This window comes from Papaver somniferum, unplaced genomic scaffold, assembly GCF_003573695.1.
Source record: "Papaver somniferum cultivar HN1 unplaced genomic scaffold, ASM357369v1 unplaced-scaffold_35, whole genome shotgun sequence".
Lineage (NCBI taxonomy): Eukaryota > Viridiplantae > Streptophyta > Magnoliopsida > Ranunculales > Papaveraceae > Papaver > Papaver somniferum.
Genome location: NW_020645971.1, coordinates 1,521,233 through 1,541,236, shown reverse-complemented (window position 1 = coordinate 1,541,236; position 20,004 = coordinate 1,521,233). Strand labels below are relative to the sequence as shown.

General features: G+C 37.4%; 2 protein-coding genes and 1 pseudogene across 5 annotated transcripts; 2 read left to right on the top strand and 1 right to left on the bottom strand.

Annotated features, from left to right (window-relative positions):
- Positions 1 to 575: 575 nt before the first annotated feature.
- LOC113342159 (protein AE7-like 1) lies at positions 576 to 3,803 on the bottom strand. Of its 3 annotated transcripts, none has more exons than XM_026586795.1 (3): positions 3,572 to 3,803; positions 1,951 to 2,050; positions 576 to 699 (listed from the first exon to the last, which is right to left on the bottom strand). In XM_026586795.1, the coding sequence occupies exons 1-3, from the start codon at positions 3,721 to 3,723 to the stop codon at positions 619 to 621; spliced, it is 333 nt and encodes a 110-aa protein (XP_026442580.1). In that variant the 5' UTR covers positions 3,724 to 3,803; the 3' UTR covers positions 576 to 618. The 3 variants fall into 3 exon arrangements, with proteins under 3 accessions (XP_026442580.1, XP_026442581.1, XP_026442582.1); XM_026586796.1 differs by lacking the exon at positions 576 to 699 and adding an exon at positions 840 to 1,100 and having other exon boundaries at positions 3,572 to 3,801; XM_026586797.1 differs by lacking the exon at positions 576 to 699 and adding an exon at positions 840 to 1,231 and having other exon boundaries at positions 3,572 to 3,800.
- A 9,006-nt stretch (positions 3,804 to 12,809) lies between these two features.
- LOC113342292 (zinc finger CCCH domain-containing protein 18-like) lies at positions 12,810 to 15,320 on the top strand. 2 transcript variants are annotated; one of them, XM_026586881.1, is made up of 2 exons: positions 12,810 to 12,966; positions 13,437 to 15,320. In XM_026586881.1, exon 2 carries the CDS (start codon positions 13,448 to 13,450, stop codon positions 14,936 to 14,938), a length of 1,491 nt encoding a protein of 496 aa, XP_026442666.1. In that variant the 5' UTR covers positions 12,810 to 12,966; positions 13,437 to 13,447; the 3' UTR covers positions 14,939 to 15,320. The 2 variants fall into 2 exon arrangements, with proteins under 2 accessions (XP_026442666.1, XP_026442667.1); XM_026586882.1 differs by having other exon boundaries at positions 12,819 to 12,961.
- A 288-nt stretch (positions 15,321 to 15,608) lies between these two features.
- LOC113342198 lies at positions 15,609 to 19,494 on the top strand (annotated as a pseudogene).
- The last annotated feature ends 510 nt before the right edge of the window (positions 19,495 to 20,004 follow it).

Sequence of the window (20,004 nt, the reverse complement as noted above, 5' to 3'; positions counted from 1 at the left end):
GTGAGATCAGCTAAGGGAATCAAGTACGTAGCATCCTGCTGGGATCAGAGATGTAGGAGAATAATTGTACCTTGGATCAGTGTGAGATTGATTGGGCTTCAACTACAGTCCAGACCGAAGTTAATTTGGAGTAGGCTATTGTCTGTAGCGGCTTAATACAGTGTGTGCTCAATCTGGACTAGGTCCCGGGGTTTTTCTGCATTTGCGGTTTCCTCGTTAACAAAATTCTGGTGTCTGTGTTATTTTTTTTCCGCATTATATTTTGTTATATAATTGAAATATCACAGGTTGTGCGTTGTTCAATCAATTAGAATATCCGACCTTTTGGTTATTGATTTAAATTGATTAACACTTGGATATTGGTCTTTGGTACCATCCAAGTTATCTCTCTAGTATTTGATAAAGACTCGCAGATTTCTATTTGCTTGAGTATATATCTAATCGAGAGATAGAGATATAAACTCTTTGATATATTTTTTATCTAGATTGAGTCTGACTGTCTAGTCGATTCTCTAGAAAGTATATTGGAGTTTGTCCATACAAATTGCTAAGCGAAATATTGGGTGTGGTTGTTGTACCCCCACTTTTTTCACTTTGATATCCAAGGGGCAGCATAAATTAAGTGGTTAACCAAGTGTTAACTATATACATACCCGATTCCTCATTTGCATGGGATCCTGGAGTCACTTTTATGTCAAGCTGGCACAAGTGCACAGGGATAAATATGTTACAACATAAATATAGGATTTTCAGAGAGCACAAAGAATAATATTAAGTTGACCTCTTAAACGTAACAATGTTAAAAGGCCTTTTAAAAGGTTTCACTGCTATTCTTAATCTCATATGCAAATTTGAACACATGGAAAACGGTTGCTTCATTTAACTATGTTCCCTCTACAAGCCAAAAGTTCCAAGAAAAAAAAGGCACTACTGAAAGACTGAACGTTTACTTCCCTTAAGAGGATGTCAAACTGTGAATTATCACCCCACCGTGGAAAATAGTCGCCATAGGCGATAGGCAATAAATAGACATAGGTCTATTTCAGTTTAAAAGAGCATAGCTGTTAGCAAGTAGGCATGAAAGCGTCCGCAACATGGACCTGAAAAATCTTAATTAGAACCTCTGTGTCCTTCACAGTTGGTTTTCTCTGCTCTCTCTAGGAGAAGAATACAGGCAGTGCGAGAATGCTGGAACCTTACTTTCCCTTAAAGATGTCAATTACAATCCCACCTACGAAGAACAGTCACCAAAGACACTGGGGAAAAACTATACATACATAATTTTTAAATTTTGAAAGCAGAAATGTCAATAGGTAGAGCACATACACATATGCATCCTCAACATGGTCCCCACAATCGAAGAGGAGAGGACCAAATGACAACAATAGACATGAAATATTTTTACTAGAACGTCCTTGTGTTTCTAGGGTTCTCTTTCCAACTTTGTTGATATCATACCGGTCAATGAAAAACTTCACCGCTACCAGCTACTCGATCATTATCTAGCTAGCTAGTGCTTGGTAAAGCGCCATATTCCTCATCCACACATGATTTATATCCGTTACCAAAACCTAGTCAAGCTTAAAATGTACCACTTACAATATGCTGGATTATCAACCTATGTGTTTCTAAACGTCAATTGGTCAATGAATTGTATTTACCTTTGAAAAATTACAAACCTTGGTAGTGATTATTACCAGCCTGTTTTGCAAGCATAACAATTTAAGGTTTGAAATATATGCTTGCAATATAAAAAATTAAAAAAAAAAAAAAGAACATATGCAAGACAAAGATGCAATTGAAAAGAAAACCTTGCAATATTGAGGTAAAACTAGATTACACAAGGGGTCACTAGAGATTTCTGGAGCATGAATAAATGAAACTTTGCTCTACATACAAGAACCATCACGAGACAGAGTTTCAGATTAGAACTGAGGAGTATTGATTTACCTTGAAATGTGGAGGGAAATAACGCATCAGTTTAACTCTCAAACATAGACCAATAATAGTTGCCATGCTACAGTGTTGGATGGTTGGGGTGAAAGTTATCCTACATTTCAGAAAGTCGGTACAGAGACCAGATGACCACTCAGTAAAATGCGCAGTAATAGATCTTGCAAGACAGGATGTTAACCGGAATGAAACATTAGCAGAATAATTAAAAAGGGGGTTAGCATATAAGGCAGTATCAGGTTCAGAAACTTCACAAAGTTGCATCTACCAAATCTAACTTTGCAAATTTATGGTATCTCTGGAAAATATTTGTATAAATACCAATTTTGACCATCGATAACGAGATTCGGAAGAAAAACAAATAGTGCAATAGATGAAACAGTTTTCAAGTTGGGTGATCCCCCAAGTCGTACCCATTGATGAATGCTCACCCTAGCTTTATGAGAATTAAATTTTTATAGTCTCCCTTTACTTGCCATTCTTTTTTAGCATAATCAACCAATACTCCATAATTTATTGTGTTCCATGTCAAACGCGTATCAGAAAAGTACTAGCTACTCTCCAGAAGTCAATTACAACAACTAGACGGACAAACGTGAGTCACACATTCCTATCTATACAAGGACTAGTGAAGCTTTGAATAAGTCGTCTAAGTCGCTTAGCTGTTTCTGTCACGCACCTTTTCAAAAATCTCCATCACACTCCACCAAGTATATAATGATACTATGTTTTCTTAATTATAATTTTTCTATACTTCCATCCAAGCCACATGAAGATTCCTTTGCCAATGCAAATTAAAACAAAAACTTTCATCTTCATTGTGCAATCCCTAAATCCAGCATAACTCATGTCTGCAATGCGCATGCAGATACCTTATTGTGAATTTGTGATAATGTACACATTGATCATGATCACTTCCAAAAAAGCAGACCTTATAGCATACATTTGTTGGCTCAATAGAGAGTCACAGAAAATTGTATTTGCATATAAATAGGATGAATAAGACATGATGGGAATTACACACACACACACAAATAACAAAGGTGTATGACGAAACCGCTCAAATAGAATAAACATAACTGAGTTATCAAAAGCCTCTTAACAAATGGTAGAGAAAATATGTAAACTATACAAAATCATATCCTTTGATTTCAGATATCTTGGAGAATAAATTGTGACCGAAATACAACTAGTTGTTTGTCACTCTCCTCGAAATAAAATTATGTTGTTAAGGGCTGCATGAGGCGTAGTAATGGTAGTTTCCAAAAGACCCCAAAAAAAAACGTACACATTTTGGAATCCAAATTTGAATTTAGGTTTAGCAATTCTAAGATTCATACCCAAGGAAGCACCAAAGACATATATTTTCTTTAATTTGACGGAAGTTTGTTACTCTAAAAATCAAGAATTAAGCAGCAAAGAAAAGAACGAGAAACTTATAGAATAAGGCCAAGCTTGTGATCAACAGAAATAGATTCCTCAGATAGTACACTAAGCTGTTCAAGTGAGTATGGATGCTCTGGATCTCGTATATCTCTTACAAAATTTGTGGCCCTTGAATTAAGGAATTCAACACAAGAAGAAAAATTATACTCCGCGTACTAAAAGAAAAACGTACCAAAACAATAACGAGAAGAGGAGGAGTAGGATATCATAAATTTCAAGAGGATCAACAGCATCATCATCACAGTCTTGATGAAGATCAGCTCGAACAACTCTTTCCTTCTTTGCGTGTACGATTGGGTTCGCATTTATCAACCCTAGCGTCATTCTCCCTCCCTCCCTCCTCCCTCTTTTTTAGTTTTAGTCAGTGTCACCTCTTTCTTTCCCATTCACAGTTTGTGCCGTCAAGATCTCACCTTTTGCTTTCCGATTTGATGGTCAATAATTGGGCCGACCGACAGTAAGGCCCGAAGGGCCTGAACGGAGGGAGTCCCTTTTATGACCACTTTTTTGTCAAATGAAATCTTTTTGCAGTGGAAATATAGGGGAAAGTATAGAGGCAGAGTATTTTCTATTCATCAAGATAATAGGGTTACATGGAACAATATTCTTTGTATACATGTAGAAGGGAGACCCTAGATATCTAGCTGGGTCGCACAACTATGGGCCGTAGGCCCTACAACACTCCCCCTTGTGCGGTCCAATTGAATTTCATATGCATTGCTTCACATTTAGTGCTTCGAATGTAGTTCTTCAAATGTCGTCCTCTCCTTGATGATTTTTGCCGAAATCAATTCTCTCATTAAAACTTTGACAAGGGAAAACTCAGTGGGACAAAACCTTCGTACGACTCTTCACGTGTAGTACTTCACATGTTATCTAGTACTTTCATGTAGTTCATCACATGCAATACGATCTTCAAGGACCGACTAGTCTAAGTTAATTGCCTCGTTAAAACTTCGTCAGGAAAAACCCGGAGGGACAAAACCTGACCTAAAGAAAAAGAGTGCAATATTAAGCAAACTTAGAACATAGATGAACTCGAATATGTTGCCTCATTAAAACCTTGACAAGGAAACCCAGTGGGACAAAACCTTTACGAAGGGAAAATAGTACAACGTGACAGATGCAAGTAAAGTTGATCAGTTGCAGATGATCACTTTGCTCAGTTGAAGTTGACTAGTTTCTTCACAACTCTTAAGGCAGAAAATCCTCGTGGGAAAGACAATAGCCTTAGTTGGGAAATTACTTCCCGGTGTTTATTTTTGTCTCATTAAAAACCTTTCCGAGTAACAATACCATGTGGGGAAAAGTAACCTCGATGAAGGAAAATATTTCAACACACCATTAGATGCCCCCTGATGTCAGACAATTTTCATTAGTCTAATGCAGTCAAAAAGGATTTTATCACACTTTACTTTGGTGACTTGAATATTTATAAGACCATGTTGTTGATTCTAGAAGTTACGTCGCTTAACAGACAATCGCGTTTCATTTCTTTGATTCAGATATTTTCAGTAATATCAACGCGATCTTTATGTCTTCAACGTTCAACATACTTGATGTTTTTAGTATTGTCTCTCTAAAAACCTTGTCGAGTAACAAAAACTATTCTCGACCGAAGGGAAAAAGATTACAACACAACTTCAATTTCGAAGTAAAATATGTCGACATCATATCCTTGGATCCTCCCCCTGATGTCGGCATCTCCCCCTGATTACTTTCAGAGTTTTTCAAGAAAATTCCTTTAGTCATGTACTTTTTGAAGCTGAATATCGGTAATGACCTACAAATAGTCTAGCATATCTCCCCCTAATGACTTTCGTTGGAGAAGAGGTTATTGTTCCTTCATAATCAACAACTTTTGGATTGCATTTTCATTAGCATTCCTTTTAATGTCTTTGCAGGGATAAAACAAAGTTATGTTAATGGTTACTTTTAAGTACATGATTACATTCATTATACCATTCCAATGACGTTAAGTTGGCGCTGAGTTATATCTAGCCAACAAGTTCACTGAGGATGTGACATTTGGTCGAGTACATTATGCTAAGTACAATAACGCGTATATTGTACTTAGATAAGGGAAATTCATCTCCCGACACATCTTCGTCATCTACCTTTAGACGAATTGGTCATTTACTTACATCTGAACCTCGACTAACCATGGGAGTGCTAGCAGGATGCATGTCCTTGTTAAATTGCCTGACAACTTTAGACATATGCAAACTGGTGGAATAATATACCACAAGCTCAATTTTCGGTCGAGCTTTCCCCAGATTTCTCATCTCAAATTTGGATTTAGAGTAGCTTGTAGGATCTCTTATTACGTCAAGAGCATCCATCATGTCTATAACATCAACATATGTAGCTAGAATTCCAAATCAGGAACTTGCTTGTGAATACGCAAGGAAAAATACCTTACTTGTCTATCCCCTCCAAATCAATTGCCACTTAGACGGGTATACAACATCTTCCTGATTGCTTTCAATCTATAAGTGAGTGTTCTATCTAACTGTAAACGCACTCTGCGGTTTAAAGTCACTTGCTTTGGGAAACAAAAGGATATCAAGTACTTTTGTAAATATTTGTTATCTCTTTATTCTTTCAGAGATACGTAATAACCACATACATATGCTGCATTTCAAGTCCTTTTGAAATTATCAAGCTAACTAAGTAGCGAAATGCTATAACGTTCATTATAAGAGGACAATTCCAGGGCTTTGTGAGAAACCTTGCGCCACAAGGCGAGTCTTGATACTTTGAGACTTCATTCTTCCCACGGTGCTCTATGACAAATAATCATGTATGTGCCATATGCTTTACACTTGGTTGGTTAGCACTACCATACCAAATACCCGTATATCTGCCAAAGAACTAATTTCTACCTGGATTGTATAAGCGAAATATGTTATTTATTTAAAATTAATCAAAATAAAGCATGGTTCGATCTCATTGTGCTCTACTTCTGGAGCAACTATTTATGGATTATATCATCATTGTGCACGCATGATCCTTCCATTGACTCATGTGCATTCTCATAATCCGTCAGGATTTCATTGTTCTCTAGAATCATTTTAAAACTTCGGAGCGTCCTTCATTATTGATTCATGGACATAGTCAGAGTCAATAAAGTGAGATGATTTCATTAATGATACAAATTAGGTTATGCCTTACTCATCTACTTCCTTTCTAGGTGAGTATTGACCGAACCTGGTGGTCTCTCCATCTTCCTTTGTGGAGCCACGGACTTAACTCTTCCACCAACTGCAGTTACAATACCTTAGTCTATGGTGTACCCCATACTGAGGATTTGTAACCTTGCAGGATTATTTGCAGCTGGTATGTGTAATCTTGTCACGTTGTCGATATCAGTGCACTTTCTGAAATCGATTATTCTTTGTCACTTCACATTTACATTTGTGGAGTACAAGAACTGATGTGAGACACAGTGGGAACACATCACGACAATTCTTGTCATTCCTTTAGAAACTACTTTTTCTTATCTCCCCCTAACGACGGGAAGATTGTCTCATTAAAATGACAACCCGCAAATCTAGCGGTAAGAAATCTCCTGCCAAAGGTTTTAAAATGCGGATAATCGTTGGAAATTCTTGTCCAACATAGTCACTTAATCATTTTGATGACCCATCATAGTACGATGTGGACTCGCAAGAGCATATATATAGTGCAGCCAAAAATGCGTTAGAACAAAAAATGTCAGGCTTATATCCAGTTACCAACTGGTACACAAATAATGGTTAACCAATTGTGGGTATAAAACGGAATAAGTGAAGACGCGTGTAATATTGCATATTCCCCAAGCAGTTAAAGGTAGGTTTAAACGCATAACCATGCCTTAGGCACCATCTGTAACCTTTTGATGATAGCCTTTGCGAGACCATAAGGTATAAGATGCTCTGCATTGATCCTATTAAATACGCAATAAACATCAAGTCCTTTTGATGTACACTAGCTAGCATTTACAAGTGGTGGTGAGCCCTTACATGATAATATGTGTTAGTAGTTTTCCAAACGCAAAATTTCTTGGGAACTATAACTAGTCCAAAATGTCAAAAAATTCACGAAAGCCATAATCACTTTAATGGTCCGCATTTTTCCTGAACATTTTTCTAAATTTCACCTTGTTTTCTTTTTAATATGGATTGTTTACCATTTGCATCTTAGGATGGTCTCGATCCTGTTTTACTGAAGACTTTGTGAAATGAGCGATATGCTTTCTTACTTAAAAGCAATAAGGGGAGTGGGGGGTGGGTTTTCCATCTAGTACTTTAGAAAACATTTATTGAGAGATATGCCGTCATTTCGCATTCTTTCAATCTTTCTCCCATTTTTGTTCACTCAAATAAATTTATATTCGTATGAGTCCTTTCAAAACAATCATCATGTCACAACCAAAGTGGCTTTATGGTTATGCCCAAAGCATGTATGAGTCAATTCCCAACATTTCATCATCGGAGTAAATATGGATTCAATAATCCAAATACTATAGTGATTTACATTTCACTAGATTGACTCACTAGTTTCTCAAATACATTAGAGACTATAAAAGATGCATGCAGTTACATTCTCATCACTGTGAGTTTCCACATGATATCCACTTGCATGGGTTTTTGTGGAACTTAACAAGGTGTGATTAGTACATGTAGAGATTTTGTGACGTCTTTTTTTCTATCTTGAAAACAAATTTTGAGTAGTGCTTCGCTCGATGATCCAATTCTCGTAGTCACATTATAAGGAAATAGTTGCACAACTAGTTTAAATTCCTTAAGATAATGGAAGAAAAACAACTATGAGTTAGACACTTGGGTCTTGAGAGTTTTAATAAGTGGTGTGGCCTTATTACGTAATAAAAGTGGGATCAATCTTAAGTACTTTAGAGTGAATATATATTGCGTGTCACCCAATATATCTCAAGTGCTTTAGAGAATTTATGTCTCGTGTTTTCATTCCATAAGTGCAGACATTGGATCTAATTCAACTCAATAAGATAGTCAATTGGCCCGGCAAAGTTCTTGTTGCCATTAAAGTTGATGTGAAAATTGGTTGCTACTATGATACAGACATTACATTGTATATACCAACACCTATGACCATGTGCATTTCCAACTCTTTCATTTATGATGGGAGCTACAATTACATTTTAGCTTAATTTGAGAAATTTCTTTATCTCAACAAGCCAAGAGAATCTCACTATACATGTCAACCAATTACTTTAGGTTGAATAGATTACTAAAGATAGTTCTCTTGTTGTCATACTTCAACATATGCTGGTTCGTTAGTATCATGGATGAAGTAGAGAAATGGAAATTTTCTAAATCATACCATCTTTTGTGGGTTCTTCCACAAAAATTTGGGATATATGTGATTTTATTTCCAACGTATCTTTTGAAAATACCGACTCTTTAATAGTCGAGAAAATGAATTACATCCCACAAAACATTCAAATTTGGGGAGAAAAGAATGGTGCTCAAGTATTTCTAAATTTCAAATGAATACATTGGAATCGATTTGGTACAACTAATTGAACAAAAGACACCATTCAACTATAGCCAATATCATATTCAAGAGAAAAGATAGCATTAAGACCAAAATTCTTAATGATCAAGAGCAGCAATCAAAATTTAAATTGACCGTTTATATGATGTTGACTTATCTTAAAACAAAAATAAACAAAACTAGGCATGTTTTTGAACAAATAAATAAGCCTAGCAAGTGCTCAACGTAAAAACCCACATTATAATTACATACCTCGGGCTTTGGTTCTCTCCATATATACATAGAACCGGAACGAACTTGCTCACGTACAACCCAAACAACACCAGGACGGGACGGGACAATAGCTGGAACGGGTGACCAGATCCGAACCGGGTTGGTCTAGGTGGATAGGTCCAAGCCGGGTGGGTGGGTCTGAACCGGTTAGTCCGGGTGGGTTGGCCTGAACCGGGCTGGTCCTGGTGGGTTGGTTTGAACCATGTTGGCTTTTCCTTCTCCTCCCCCACGTCAAAACTTTTCCTCTGTTCCCAGAATATCCCAAGCGGCGGGCACCCAATCCCAACATAGATTAGTTATCGCAGCAGATCGCAACTACTTTAAAATCCAATCACTCAATTAGTTATGGGATTATCACAACATAAACGTCATACACATCTATTATGCACACAGTAAGATCAAATCAATTTTCATCATGATTTTAATAGCTAGTATCTACATACACGGACATGATTATATTGGATATGCCGAAATCAAAAATAAAAGATCAAAATCAAGATGAAAAAAAATAGATTCAACTTATCTGATTGATTCGATTCCAACAAAAATTTCCTAGCTGATTCCAGCGGAAAATAAATAAATAATATCAACCGATCCAATCTAGCTCTATGGTAAAACATCGTACTGATAATGTTTTGTAGTGGAAATATAGGGGAAAGTAGAGAGGCAGAGTAGTTTCCATTCATCAAGATAATAGGGTTACATGGAACAATATTCTTTGTATACATGTAGAAGGGAGACCCTAGATATCTAGCTGGGCCGCACAACTATCGGTCGTAGGCCCTACAACAAATCTAACAATTTCATAAAAAGATTCAATTTCTCATGTCCAACTGTTGTCTCCCGTTTCCAATTAAATGACCAGAGTACCCTTACACTTTAAAACCACTTCCTTTCATTATCCCCACCTCTATTTATTTTCATCGCTACCATTCCCGTTAACCGACATCACTTGATTTCTTCGCCTAAAACCAACCATCACCATCATCATCACGACCTCTGCCAGAACCACCACCTCCGCCAACACTTCCACCACCACCAGTAGCACCTCCACAACCACCAGAAGCCCCACCGCCACCTCTAGAGATAACAATTCAACCAGCCACCACCAGATCCATTCTCAAACCCGTCTTGGAATTCCATCAACTATCTTCACTGCATCACCACTCCAAAAGACAGCAAACCCTAAATTATGGAAACCACCGTCTCTGCAATTCAGTACCACCGTCAACATCAATTGGTAGCAAACTCACCCTCCAGCATAACCGGATACCTCCACCACTACTATCACCACCACCACTAACTTCCTTCTACGCCACTAACACAATTACCATTAACACTATCTTCTCTCACCAAGTCACTGCCGCCGCCGTCGTTACCTCCGCCACCACTGCAAACATTTTTAAACGAAACATTAATATCAAAGATTAACAAAAAATCATCTTCGGAAGGGTTGATTATCTTCAGTCACATAAATTTATTATAAACATGAAATTAATAGACAACAAAATCAAAATAAGATCAACAATTGGGAATTAGGGATGCTTAATTTAACATTCACATTTTTGATTTTGAAACAAGAGTACAAACTACCAAGAAATTAGATGGTTACTGAAGAAACCAAACCTACTGTATGCCCTAAACTAGAAAAAAATGAACTCATAATTTTCAAATTATAGAATTTCTGCCCTCATGATTTCATTAAGTTTCTAAACAACATCATATTAGATCATCTTATATACTAATATAAAGAAAAAAGGGATTTTTGATAGTAGACCCCCTAAATTACTTAGTTGTCCCCATTTTTTACATATTTACGTAAATATCATTGTTTTAAAAATAGATCTAAATTTTTAAAAACTTAATATCTTTCAAAATATACACCGGATTTTTTAAAATTTATATATTTGAAAATCTCTTTCTATATTTGAATAGTAAATTTTTGTTTTAGGAAAAGAATTTCATGGCTTTCAAATTTAGTATCGTTGGATGAGTAAAAATTCAAACATGTGCATCGCACATGTGCCCTTACTATGGAACAGAAACAAAACCCATACCACACTTTCCCAAACTCATTTTGAAACCATTAACAAAGATTAACGTATAATCATGATAAAACCCGAACTCAAAAATTAAAATCAGGGCATCAATGAACTTAATCAAGTTATCCAAATATCTCTTCAAAAATATAATTAGTTTGCTATCTGAACTGATTGTATCAGGCTAACACCATGTATGTTGGTGACGGCTGATGAATTCCGATGACGATGACAGAAACTGAAGCTGAGTTAAAAAGACAATTTAATTCATGTGTTTGACACGTGTTTCTTTAAGGTAAACTAACATGCCGTCCTATAGGCACACCCACGTGTTTCTTTACTTACAACTTTTTCTGCCGGTGATTGGGCCGACTGACCGGAGGGTACGAAGATAGGGAGTCCCTTTTATGATCACTTTTTTGTAAAATGAAACCTAACACAAATGTCCAATTTGATTAAAAAAATGGATTTGGTGAGGCTTTTTTTGGTGAAGCCTTTTCACATAATTCCTTATGTATCCTATTTTCTCTTATGTATCCTATTTTTTCAGGGGTATAATTGGAAAGAAAGTTAAAATATAACGTATCTAAAAATCTATGCCTCGGAACTTTACAAATTTTATCTTGTTGGAAAGATTTTAAAGAGATCTACATAATGAGTACAAACAACAATATCAAATTTAAAGTTTTTACGAAAAATTCGGAGGTGCTTATCTTTTTAGGCACAATATTTGAAAATTGATTACGTAGCGATTATGCAAACCACCACAAAGGATACATAACACATTATGCAGCCACATTTTGGTTTATGCGTCAACTAATCTTTCGTTGCAACCAATAAAACGATGTACTCCCTCCGTTTCTGAAAAGTGATACTTTCATTTTCTTTCAATTTGGTCTATTTGTCCTCTGTTCGGTCGGCTCTCCCCACCGTGACAGCAGTGTTCTAGTAGTAATGTGTTGATTCTGATAGTCCGAGCACTATTTTTTTTACTTTTTTGTCTATATTTTGTTGTCATGAACTCGTGGGGAATTTTAAGTATTTATTCATTTCTTAAAACAACATTTGTTTTACTAGTTCAAGTTAAAGCATTGAATCGTGAAAGATTATGGAAATTCAGGATATGATTTTTTTTTTTGGTAATTTATGTTACCTCCCTTGTAAAAATTGATAATTTGCATTACCTCCCCTATAAAAATAAATTTAGAAAAACCTCCTCTCCTCAATAATTTCGTCTATTCCAAGTTATCTGACTCAGCACAAACTTACACGTGGTTTTTTATAGGAGAGGTAATGCAAATTATTAATCTTTACAGGGGAGGTAACCCAAATTATTCCAAAAAAATAAAAACCACGTATAAGTTAGTGCTGAGTCAGCTAACTTGGAATAAACAGAATTATTGACGAGAGAAGATTTTGCTAATTTAAATTTTGTAGGGGAAGTAATTACCAATCTTTACAGGGGAGGTAACGCAAATTACCCCCATTTTTTTTTACAGTCCGGTGTTCCCTTTTATTTCGGTCGGCCCTCTTCGCGGTATTCTAGTTTTTTCATGTAATTAAAGGATTTTTAATAATACACGAACTTTTTGTTTAATAATTCGCATCTGTCCGTTACTTTTGCGGAACAAAATTTCCTTCGCTTCTTCTCTCTCTCCAGGGGTTTTGAAGTTTTGCTCTACTCATTCCAGCTCGAATCAAAATTAGGGATTTTTGGATATTGTTTATCCAAGGTAAGGTATGTATTATCTACTGAATTTTTTCCGTGTTGTTAGGTTTTCTTGCTATGTTTTCTATAATGGGATTAGAGAATCTGAAATTAGGGTTTGCGCATTGATTTTGTGTTGAAGTTGGATTTGGCTTTGTACTTCAAACCAATATGATTTGGAATGTTACTGCAGCGCGAACGAGGGATTTAACCGAGTGTTTCAACTAAAGCACAATGCCTTCCAACTGCAAATGGATTACTAAAACTAAAAGTGATCAGAAATTTATAATAAAGTTAGATTCATTCTTAATGTACAAGGATCCTTGTGTATCGATCATGTTAGGAAGCATATATATATATATGACAACAGAGATGTTATATGAAGCTTGGGTTATCAATTAGGTTACTCAAGGGAATATTTTGGTGGTCTAATTGCTTCTTACATCATAATTGTTACAACAACTTTTCTGCTACAACTTTTCATCTTTTCTTCTTTGCAGAATCCTTTCTAATGGCGGACGGCGAAGAATTGTATCTTGAGAAACAGCTGGAGTTGCAGTTAGACGAACAAAAGGAATCACTGACAGCTATAAATGAAGCCCTAGTTTTAGATTCAACAAATACTGAGCTTCTTTCTGTTCACGAGGAGCTTGTCCTGGCGATCAAGGATGCGGAGGAAGGAATTTTTCATTTAAAACGCTCACGATTGTGGCAAGAAGCCGATGTAATGCTTTCACAATCCGGTTGTAAGGATTCCCAGGTGGAACCTCTTAATTGCACAAGCAGCACTGAGGTGCAACCATTGGAAGCAAACATTTACTCAGTTGGATCAACATGTAGATTCCGACACACTGACGGGCGTTGGTACCACGGACGCGTAGTTGATAAGGATGGGTCTAGTTCTGCAAAGGTCACATTCCTTACACCAACGTCTGACAACATGTTGGTCTGCAAGTTCTTTCTACAACAGCGATGTCGATTTGGTAGTAACTGCCGCATGTCTCATGGATTTGATGTTCCTATATCTTCGCTGAAGCATTACGTTCCAACAAAATGGCAGAACTCATTGGCAGGTTCCAGCATATGGGCCATCTCAGACATCAATTCTGGCATCTGGAGGAGGGCAGAACTTGAATCGTGGGATGAAAATCTTGGAATAGGTCGTGTCGTTTTTCTTAATGATGGAAGTTCTGCGAATCTTGGGAGTGAAGACATTTCATTATCCGAATATGCTCAAATGAGCGACGAGGACAAACAAAATCAGTTTAGTTCCGAGGAATACGATTCAAGTGGCAACGAAGAAGAAGAAGAATTCCCTCAAGGTATAGGATTTATGGAAGCTACCATGTTACAACGTGGAATTCAGACGGATACTGCTGTATTTGCTAACTGGGAGCATCACACACGAGGGATAGCTTCCAAGATGATGGCCAGCATGGGTTACCGTGAAGGAATGGGATTAGGTGCATCTGGCCAAGGTATTCTTGACCCTGTGTCAGTAAAAGTCCTTAAACCAAAGCAATCACTTGATCATGCATTTGAATCTCGTGAAAATGGAGAAGGTAATAATAAAAATGGTAATGAAAATCATGTGAAAAAACGTGGTAGAGGTGGAAAGAGAAAGCGTGATAAGAAATTTGCAGCTGCAGCACGTGCAGCAAAAACTGCAGATGAGTTAACATCACCAGATGTCTTCAGTTTCATCAATGGTCAGCTAGCCTCACAGGGAAAGATCCAACAGTGCAAAAGCTTGAGGGAAGAGAAGAAGCAAGACAGGAGATCCTTAGTTGCTTATGATAATGACATAAAAGAACTGAGAATCCAGGTTGACAAATTGGAAGAAATGGTGAATCGAAACCGTAAAGAGAAGGCAGTTTTTGAAGCTTTCTCAAGGAAATTGAGTGAGACCCGCAAGGCATTGGCTGATGCAGAGGCGGCCCAGGCATCAGCATCCAATGCAGTTGTCAGCAAAGAAAAAGAAAAGAGGTGGCTCAAATTTTGATAAGAGTTCCTATTTCTCTTCTTTCTCCTGCTCGTAAATCAAAGTTCATAGGTATTATTTCATAAAGCTTCATTGATTCAATATTCCTTTGTTGTATCAGAGAGAAAAAGAAAAAAAGGAATGGCTAGGCATGTAGCTTTGAGATGCTAATGTATTTATTGGGAGGATCTATTAGACGACTTTAATGGTTATTAAATTTATGCTCGAAACTATTTTTTTGGGCTTTTATTATCTATAGTACTATCATGTTCAGTTTTATGTTGAACTAGGTATCACCGGGGCTCAACCTTTTCGGTTGTTTTGTGCTGTGTGATTTGCTTTTTAGGCTTATAGTTTGTTTTGTAACTTCAAATTTCTAATAAGATGCTTAATTAATATGCAATGCTTAAGTACCATTGCTGCAGTGTTGTTAATTTAGGAGGCATATGCCGCTATTACATATTCATACACTATTGAAAATGAGTTTGAGTTCTATCTTTCAAAATACTCATATATGTACCCAAAAAAAAAATGCACATCAAAAACTTTTTATACCAAAAGATGCGCTAATTAAGAACCACCTTAAATAATTATCTAGGCATTACATATAATACTTATTATCTAATGCGTCTTTTTTGCTTCAATAAAAAGAAATGCGTCTTTTTGTTCTTCATCGCTTCCACTGACAATAATGGAAATTACAGCTTCTATAAATAATGTTTATCCAGGCCATGGGTTAGTCGGGGCCGTAGTAAGTCGAGTCTTGTCGTTACCAACAGCACAACACCCACTACCGCTCCCTCTACCAGCACCCGCTAACGTCATTGCTTCCTACACCATTCCCTAACATTACCACAACCACCACTAAGGTCTAATTATAAGCAAAGATATAAGTTAGTCAATTCCTTGGTGTCCTAAATTATGTTGTGTTGCTACGGGTACAGCTAATGGGTTGTAAATGAAACAACTTTCTTTCGTTTTTTTATTTTTTTCCCGAAGTAATGAAGCACCTCGTACCAATAGAAACAATGGCAAAAGAATTTTTACTTCAGTTCGGCAAAACAAATAGTTCTGGTCTATTATAACATAGGCACATAGCAAAGTTACACACAATATGAAAAGGAAGACGTAGATACACATGGTTGGCCCCCATAAATATGGTCCGAAAATCTGGCTTCCTAAAAGTTGGACTCTTCGTTTCAAAGATCCCAAGAAGAGTCCCGAGTAGTTTGGTATAGTTCTGAAACTTCTGCGCACGTTACGCAGGACCTGTATTCTTACACCCTCGTCAAAAGTCTTGAGGGCACACAGTTGTACGTGATCTAGTTTGCACGGAAGTATGGAGGATTCCCATATTTTTTTTCTGAATTTGATATATAAAACAGCTGACCTTCAATTGAGTGTTGTAATCCACTAATCTTTTTCTCATAGCATGGAACTCAAATTTGAAGGATGAGGAAATGGAAACCCAATGTGAGTACAACGATGGAGTCTTGAGTTTGAACGCACACAGTTACATGAAATTGGGAAGAGAGAACTGACCAAATTTCATAGGCTGTCTCCATAGTGCTTACTGGCGAACTCAATTGATAAGAGATCCTCTACTACAGGTTTACAACCATAAGTTTACTTACCTTAGTAATACTAAGTTTGACAACGAATTTTTGGTAAGGACAATTTTACTAATAGAAGTATCAACAATGAGCAAATCTAAATTTGCTTATTGTTTCTAGGATAAAAAGATTGCACCATCTAGAAGATGGTTCCCTGACATGTCTTAGCTAACATCCAAATGTAATCTGGTCACAACAGTTATACTGTTAAAACAGGTATTAACATACGCCCTCATTTGTTGTACTTCGGCATTCTTTCATGAGCCCGGAGTCCCATGGATGGAAGAACATGGCTGAACTTCAAAAGTTAAACTACAAAGAAAACAAAAATAACATTGGTTTACTGATAAGTAGTAATTCAAAAGTTAAACTCCGTTAATATTTGGAAACTTCGGAATGGGCATCGAGGTTTTGAAAATTACGCACACACAAAAACAGACAAACCCTAATAAGGTCATCCAAATCTGGAGCTATTATTTCAAGACTACGCACACACAAAAACCGAACATCGAAAGCAAAGAGGATACCTGGTTGAGAATTTTCGTTTATGTTGAGAAAGAAAAAGTACATGGGAGAGGAAAGCCTTGAGAATTCTCGTTTACGATGAGAAAGAAAGAGTATAGAGAAGAGGAAATCCGTAAGTGAATGAGCAATGTAAATATACGTTTAGTGGTAAGTAAGGGTAAGCTTTGGCTTGGGCCGCTGTACAATTCTTACCGTCCAAATTTCTACTTCTTGTATCAAGGCTTTTCTTTGTTCTATATAAGTACACGATTAGAGATCATTGACAGACACCCGATTTTGGCATAAGAATATTTGGAACTCCGTTAATATTTGGAAACTTCGGAATGTGCATCGAGGTCTACTGCTCGGGCAAGGTGACTAATGGTCAGGCAAGGGTTATGTTTGGTCGGGCCGCCACATAATCTATGACGTCCAAGTTAATAATATGCTTAAAATCAAGGGCAATCTTTGACTCAAAGTCAAATTCCCAAGAATCAATCACGACCGCAGGATGACCCAAATCAATGGTCTTAATTGACCCATAGATAGACAACCTTCTTCCTTGTAATATAGACTAGGTATCATCCCGGCCCTTTTTCCGATTTATTTTTGTTGTTGTTAGGGCGATTCTAGTGTTTTCTGGTTGTGTCAAATTAGTCGGGGCCTACAGTCCCGGCCGTGGTCCCCTACGGAAATTCTAGTATTTTGTTGGTCGTGTCAAATTAGCCCGGGACTACAGCCCCGGCCGTGGTCCCCTACGCAAATTCCAGTATTTTGTTGGTCGTGTCAAATTAGCCGGACCTAAGTCCCCGACCGTAGCCCCCTAGGCAAATTCCTTTATTTTGTTGGTCTGGGCAAATTAATCGGAGCCTGCAGTCCCGGTCGTAATCTACACAAATTCCGGTATTTTGTTGGTCGGGCCAAATTAGTCTGGGGCTTGCATCCCGTCCATAGTCCCCTACGCAAGTTCCGGCATATATATATATATATATATATATATATATATATGTGTGTGCGCGCTTAATAATCTCATATTTGGTATTTGGTAGTATTAGAAGTGGCAGTCGGTTTTTATCATGGTAGGTCCTCTTTCTCAATAACACAATGAGGCACATGGAGTATGTTTAACGCCAATAAGGGATTAATTTTAAAAAAAGTGATAAATTAATAATAGCTCACATTGATGCTCATCGGATAATAACGGTGGGGACTTTTTCTTACTTGTTCTGGCCAGAATCAAAATTTTCAATTATACAAACTCTTCGTAAACTCCTACCCTGTACTGATCATATCATCGTTTATTTATAGACGATTTTCCCATCTAATCTTAATCTTTTGGAAAGTTAATAGCAATTGTATAAGATGATAGCAACCTATGGTGTAGAGATATAGAGAGAACCATTAGTGGGACCGCATGTGGTAAAAAATCACATTCTCTTTACTACGTCAACGGTCTTACTTTCCGGAATGAGTAGCTTGATTTTCCTTACTTGTTTTATTACAGTGATCAGCTTAGATTAGGAAATTGGGTTAACCATGTTTAGGTTAGTAGCTAGGTCTAAGGGTGCACACGGTACGGTTCGGCTCGGTTCTCACCGAGGCCGAGTACCTGTACCTTCCTAGGATCGGTTCCAAGATTTTGGACCGGTACCGGTACCGTGTACCTCGGTTCCGGTACCATTCCTTACACGTACGGTTTCGGGTCGGTTCCGTTTAGGATTTTCATTCTCTCGAGGTTTCGTTATATTTTTGGTGCTTATTAGCCTCAAAGCACCGTCTCACTGCTTCCTATATCTAACTATTTTGTCATTGCTATTGTTTTTTAACCTGTAAATGACATGACTACGAGTATCTTAAGCTGTGTACAATTGTATGCTTTGTATTTCAATCAAATTTTCAACAGTTACTAGAAAACATCATATTAAAATTGCCGATACCCGTTTTACCTGAACATCACTTACAGCTGTGCAATCTTGCTTGTAAAAGCTCACCGTTTGTGATGGTGGACTCATGGGAGGCGAACCAAACTAGTTATCGACGAACTTTAACGGTTTTGGGTAGAATCCAGAGGTGTTTGTGAGAAAGTGGATTGATAAGAAGAGAGTCACTCAAGGTGATGCTTGTTTGTGGTTCTGATTTACTTGAATCATTTACCATTCCCGGAGTATGGATCCCTGAGCAGATCGAGGCTTTATGTAGCGATTAAGGAGTTGTCTGCATTCACAGAGATGGCACAGACATGGAGAAGATTATTTTGGGGATGAAATTTTGAAAGCATATAAAAGCAACATCAGAGTTGTCGATGAGATGATACCAAACCATATTAGCTCTACAAGAATAAGGGAATGTGTTTCGAAAGGATTATCGATAAAGTATCTGACTGCTGATGAAGTGATTGATTATATCATACAAAAACACCTGTACTTAGATTCAAATCCACATGAAAAAAAAAATCCTTGAAATAGGGGATGGGTGAACGGACCATATATGATGCCAAAAGGGTAACAAATATCAGCTGCAAGTTCTAACTCGTTTGTGTCGAATTCATCATCACTTTGATGAAAATCCTTGTATGCGAGATGAGCATTGGAAGTTCCTGTTCGGTACTTTCGGTCCGGACGGTACGGTACCTGTATTGGACCGTGTACCCGTACCTCCCAGACCTCGGTTCCTATTTTTGGGACCGGTACCTGTACCTTGTACCTCGGTTCGGTCCAAAATCAGGTACGGTTCCGCCGGTTCCGGGACGGTACCTCGGTCCGGCTCGGTTCCTGTGCACCCTTAGCTAGGTCATGTTTAGTTTCTGTCCGGCTCATTAGCGGATGGTTATTATTGGTTAGCAGAAGGCGAGGGAGAAGATTTTAGTTGCAAAGAAACAATTCTTCTTCTGAGATGCAGAAACAAATAATTGGAGATGATGACGAATTTAATAGAGTGATGTATATTAATATCATGAGCTGGTACCGATTA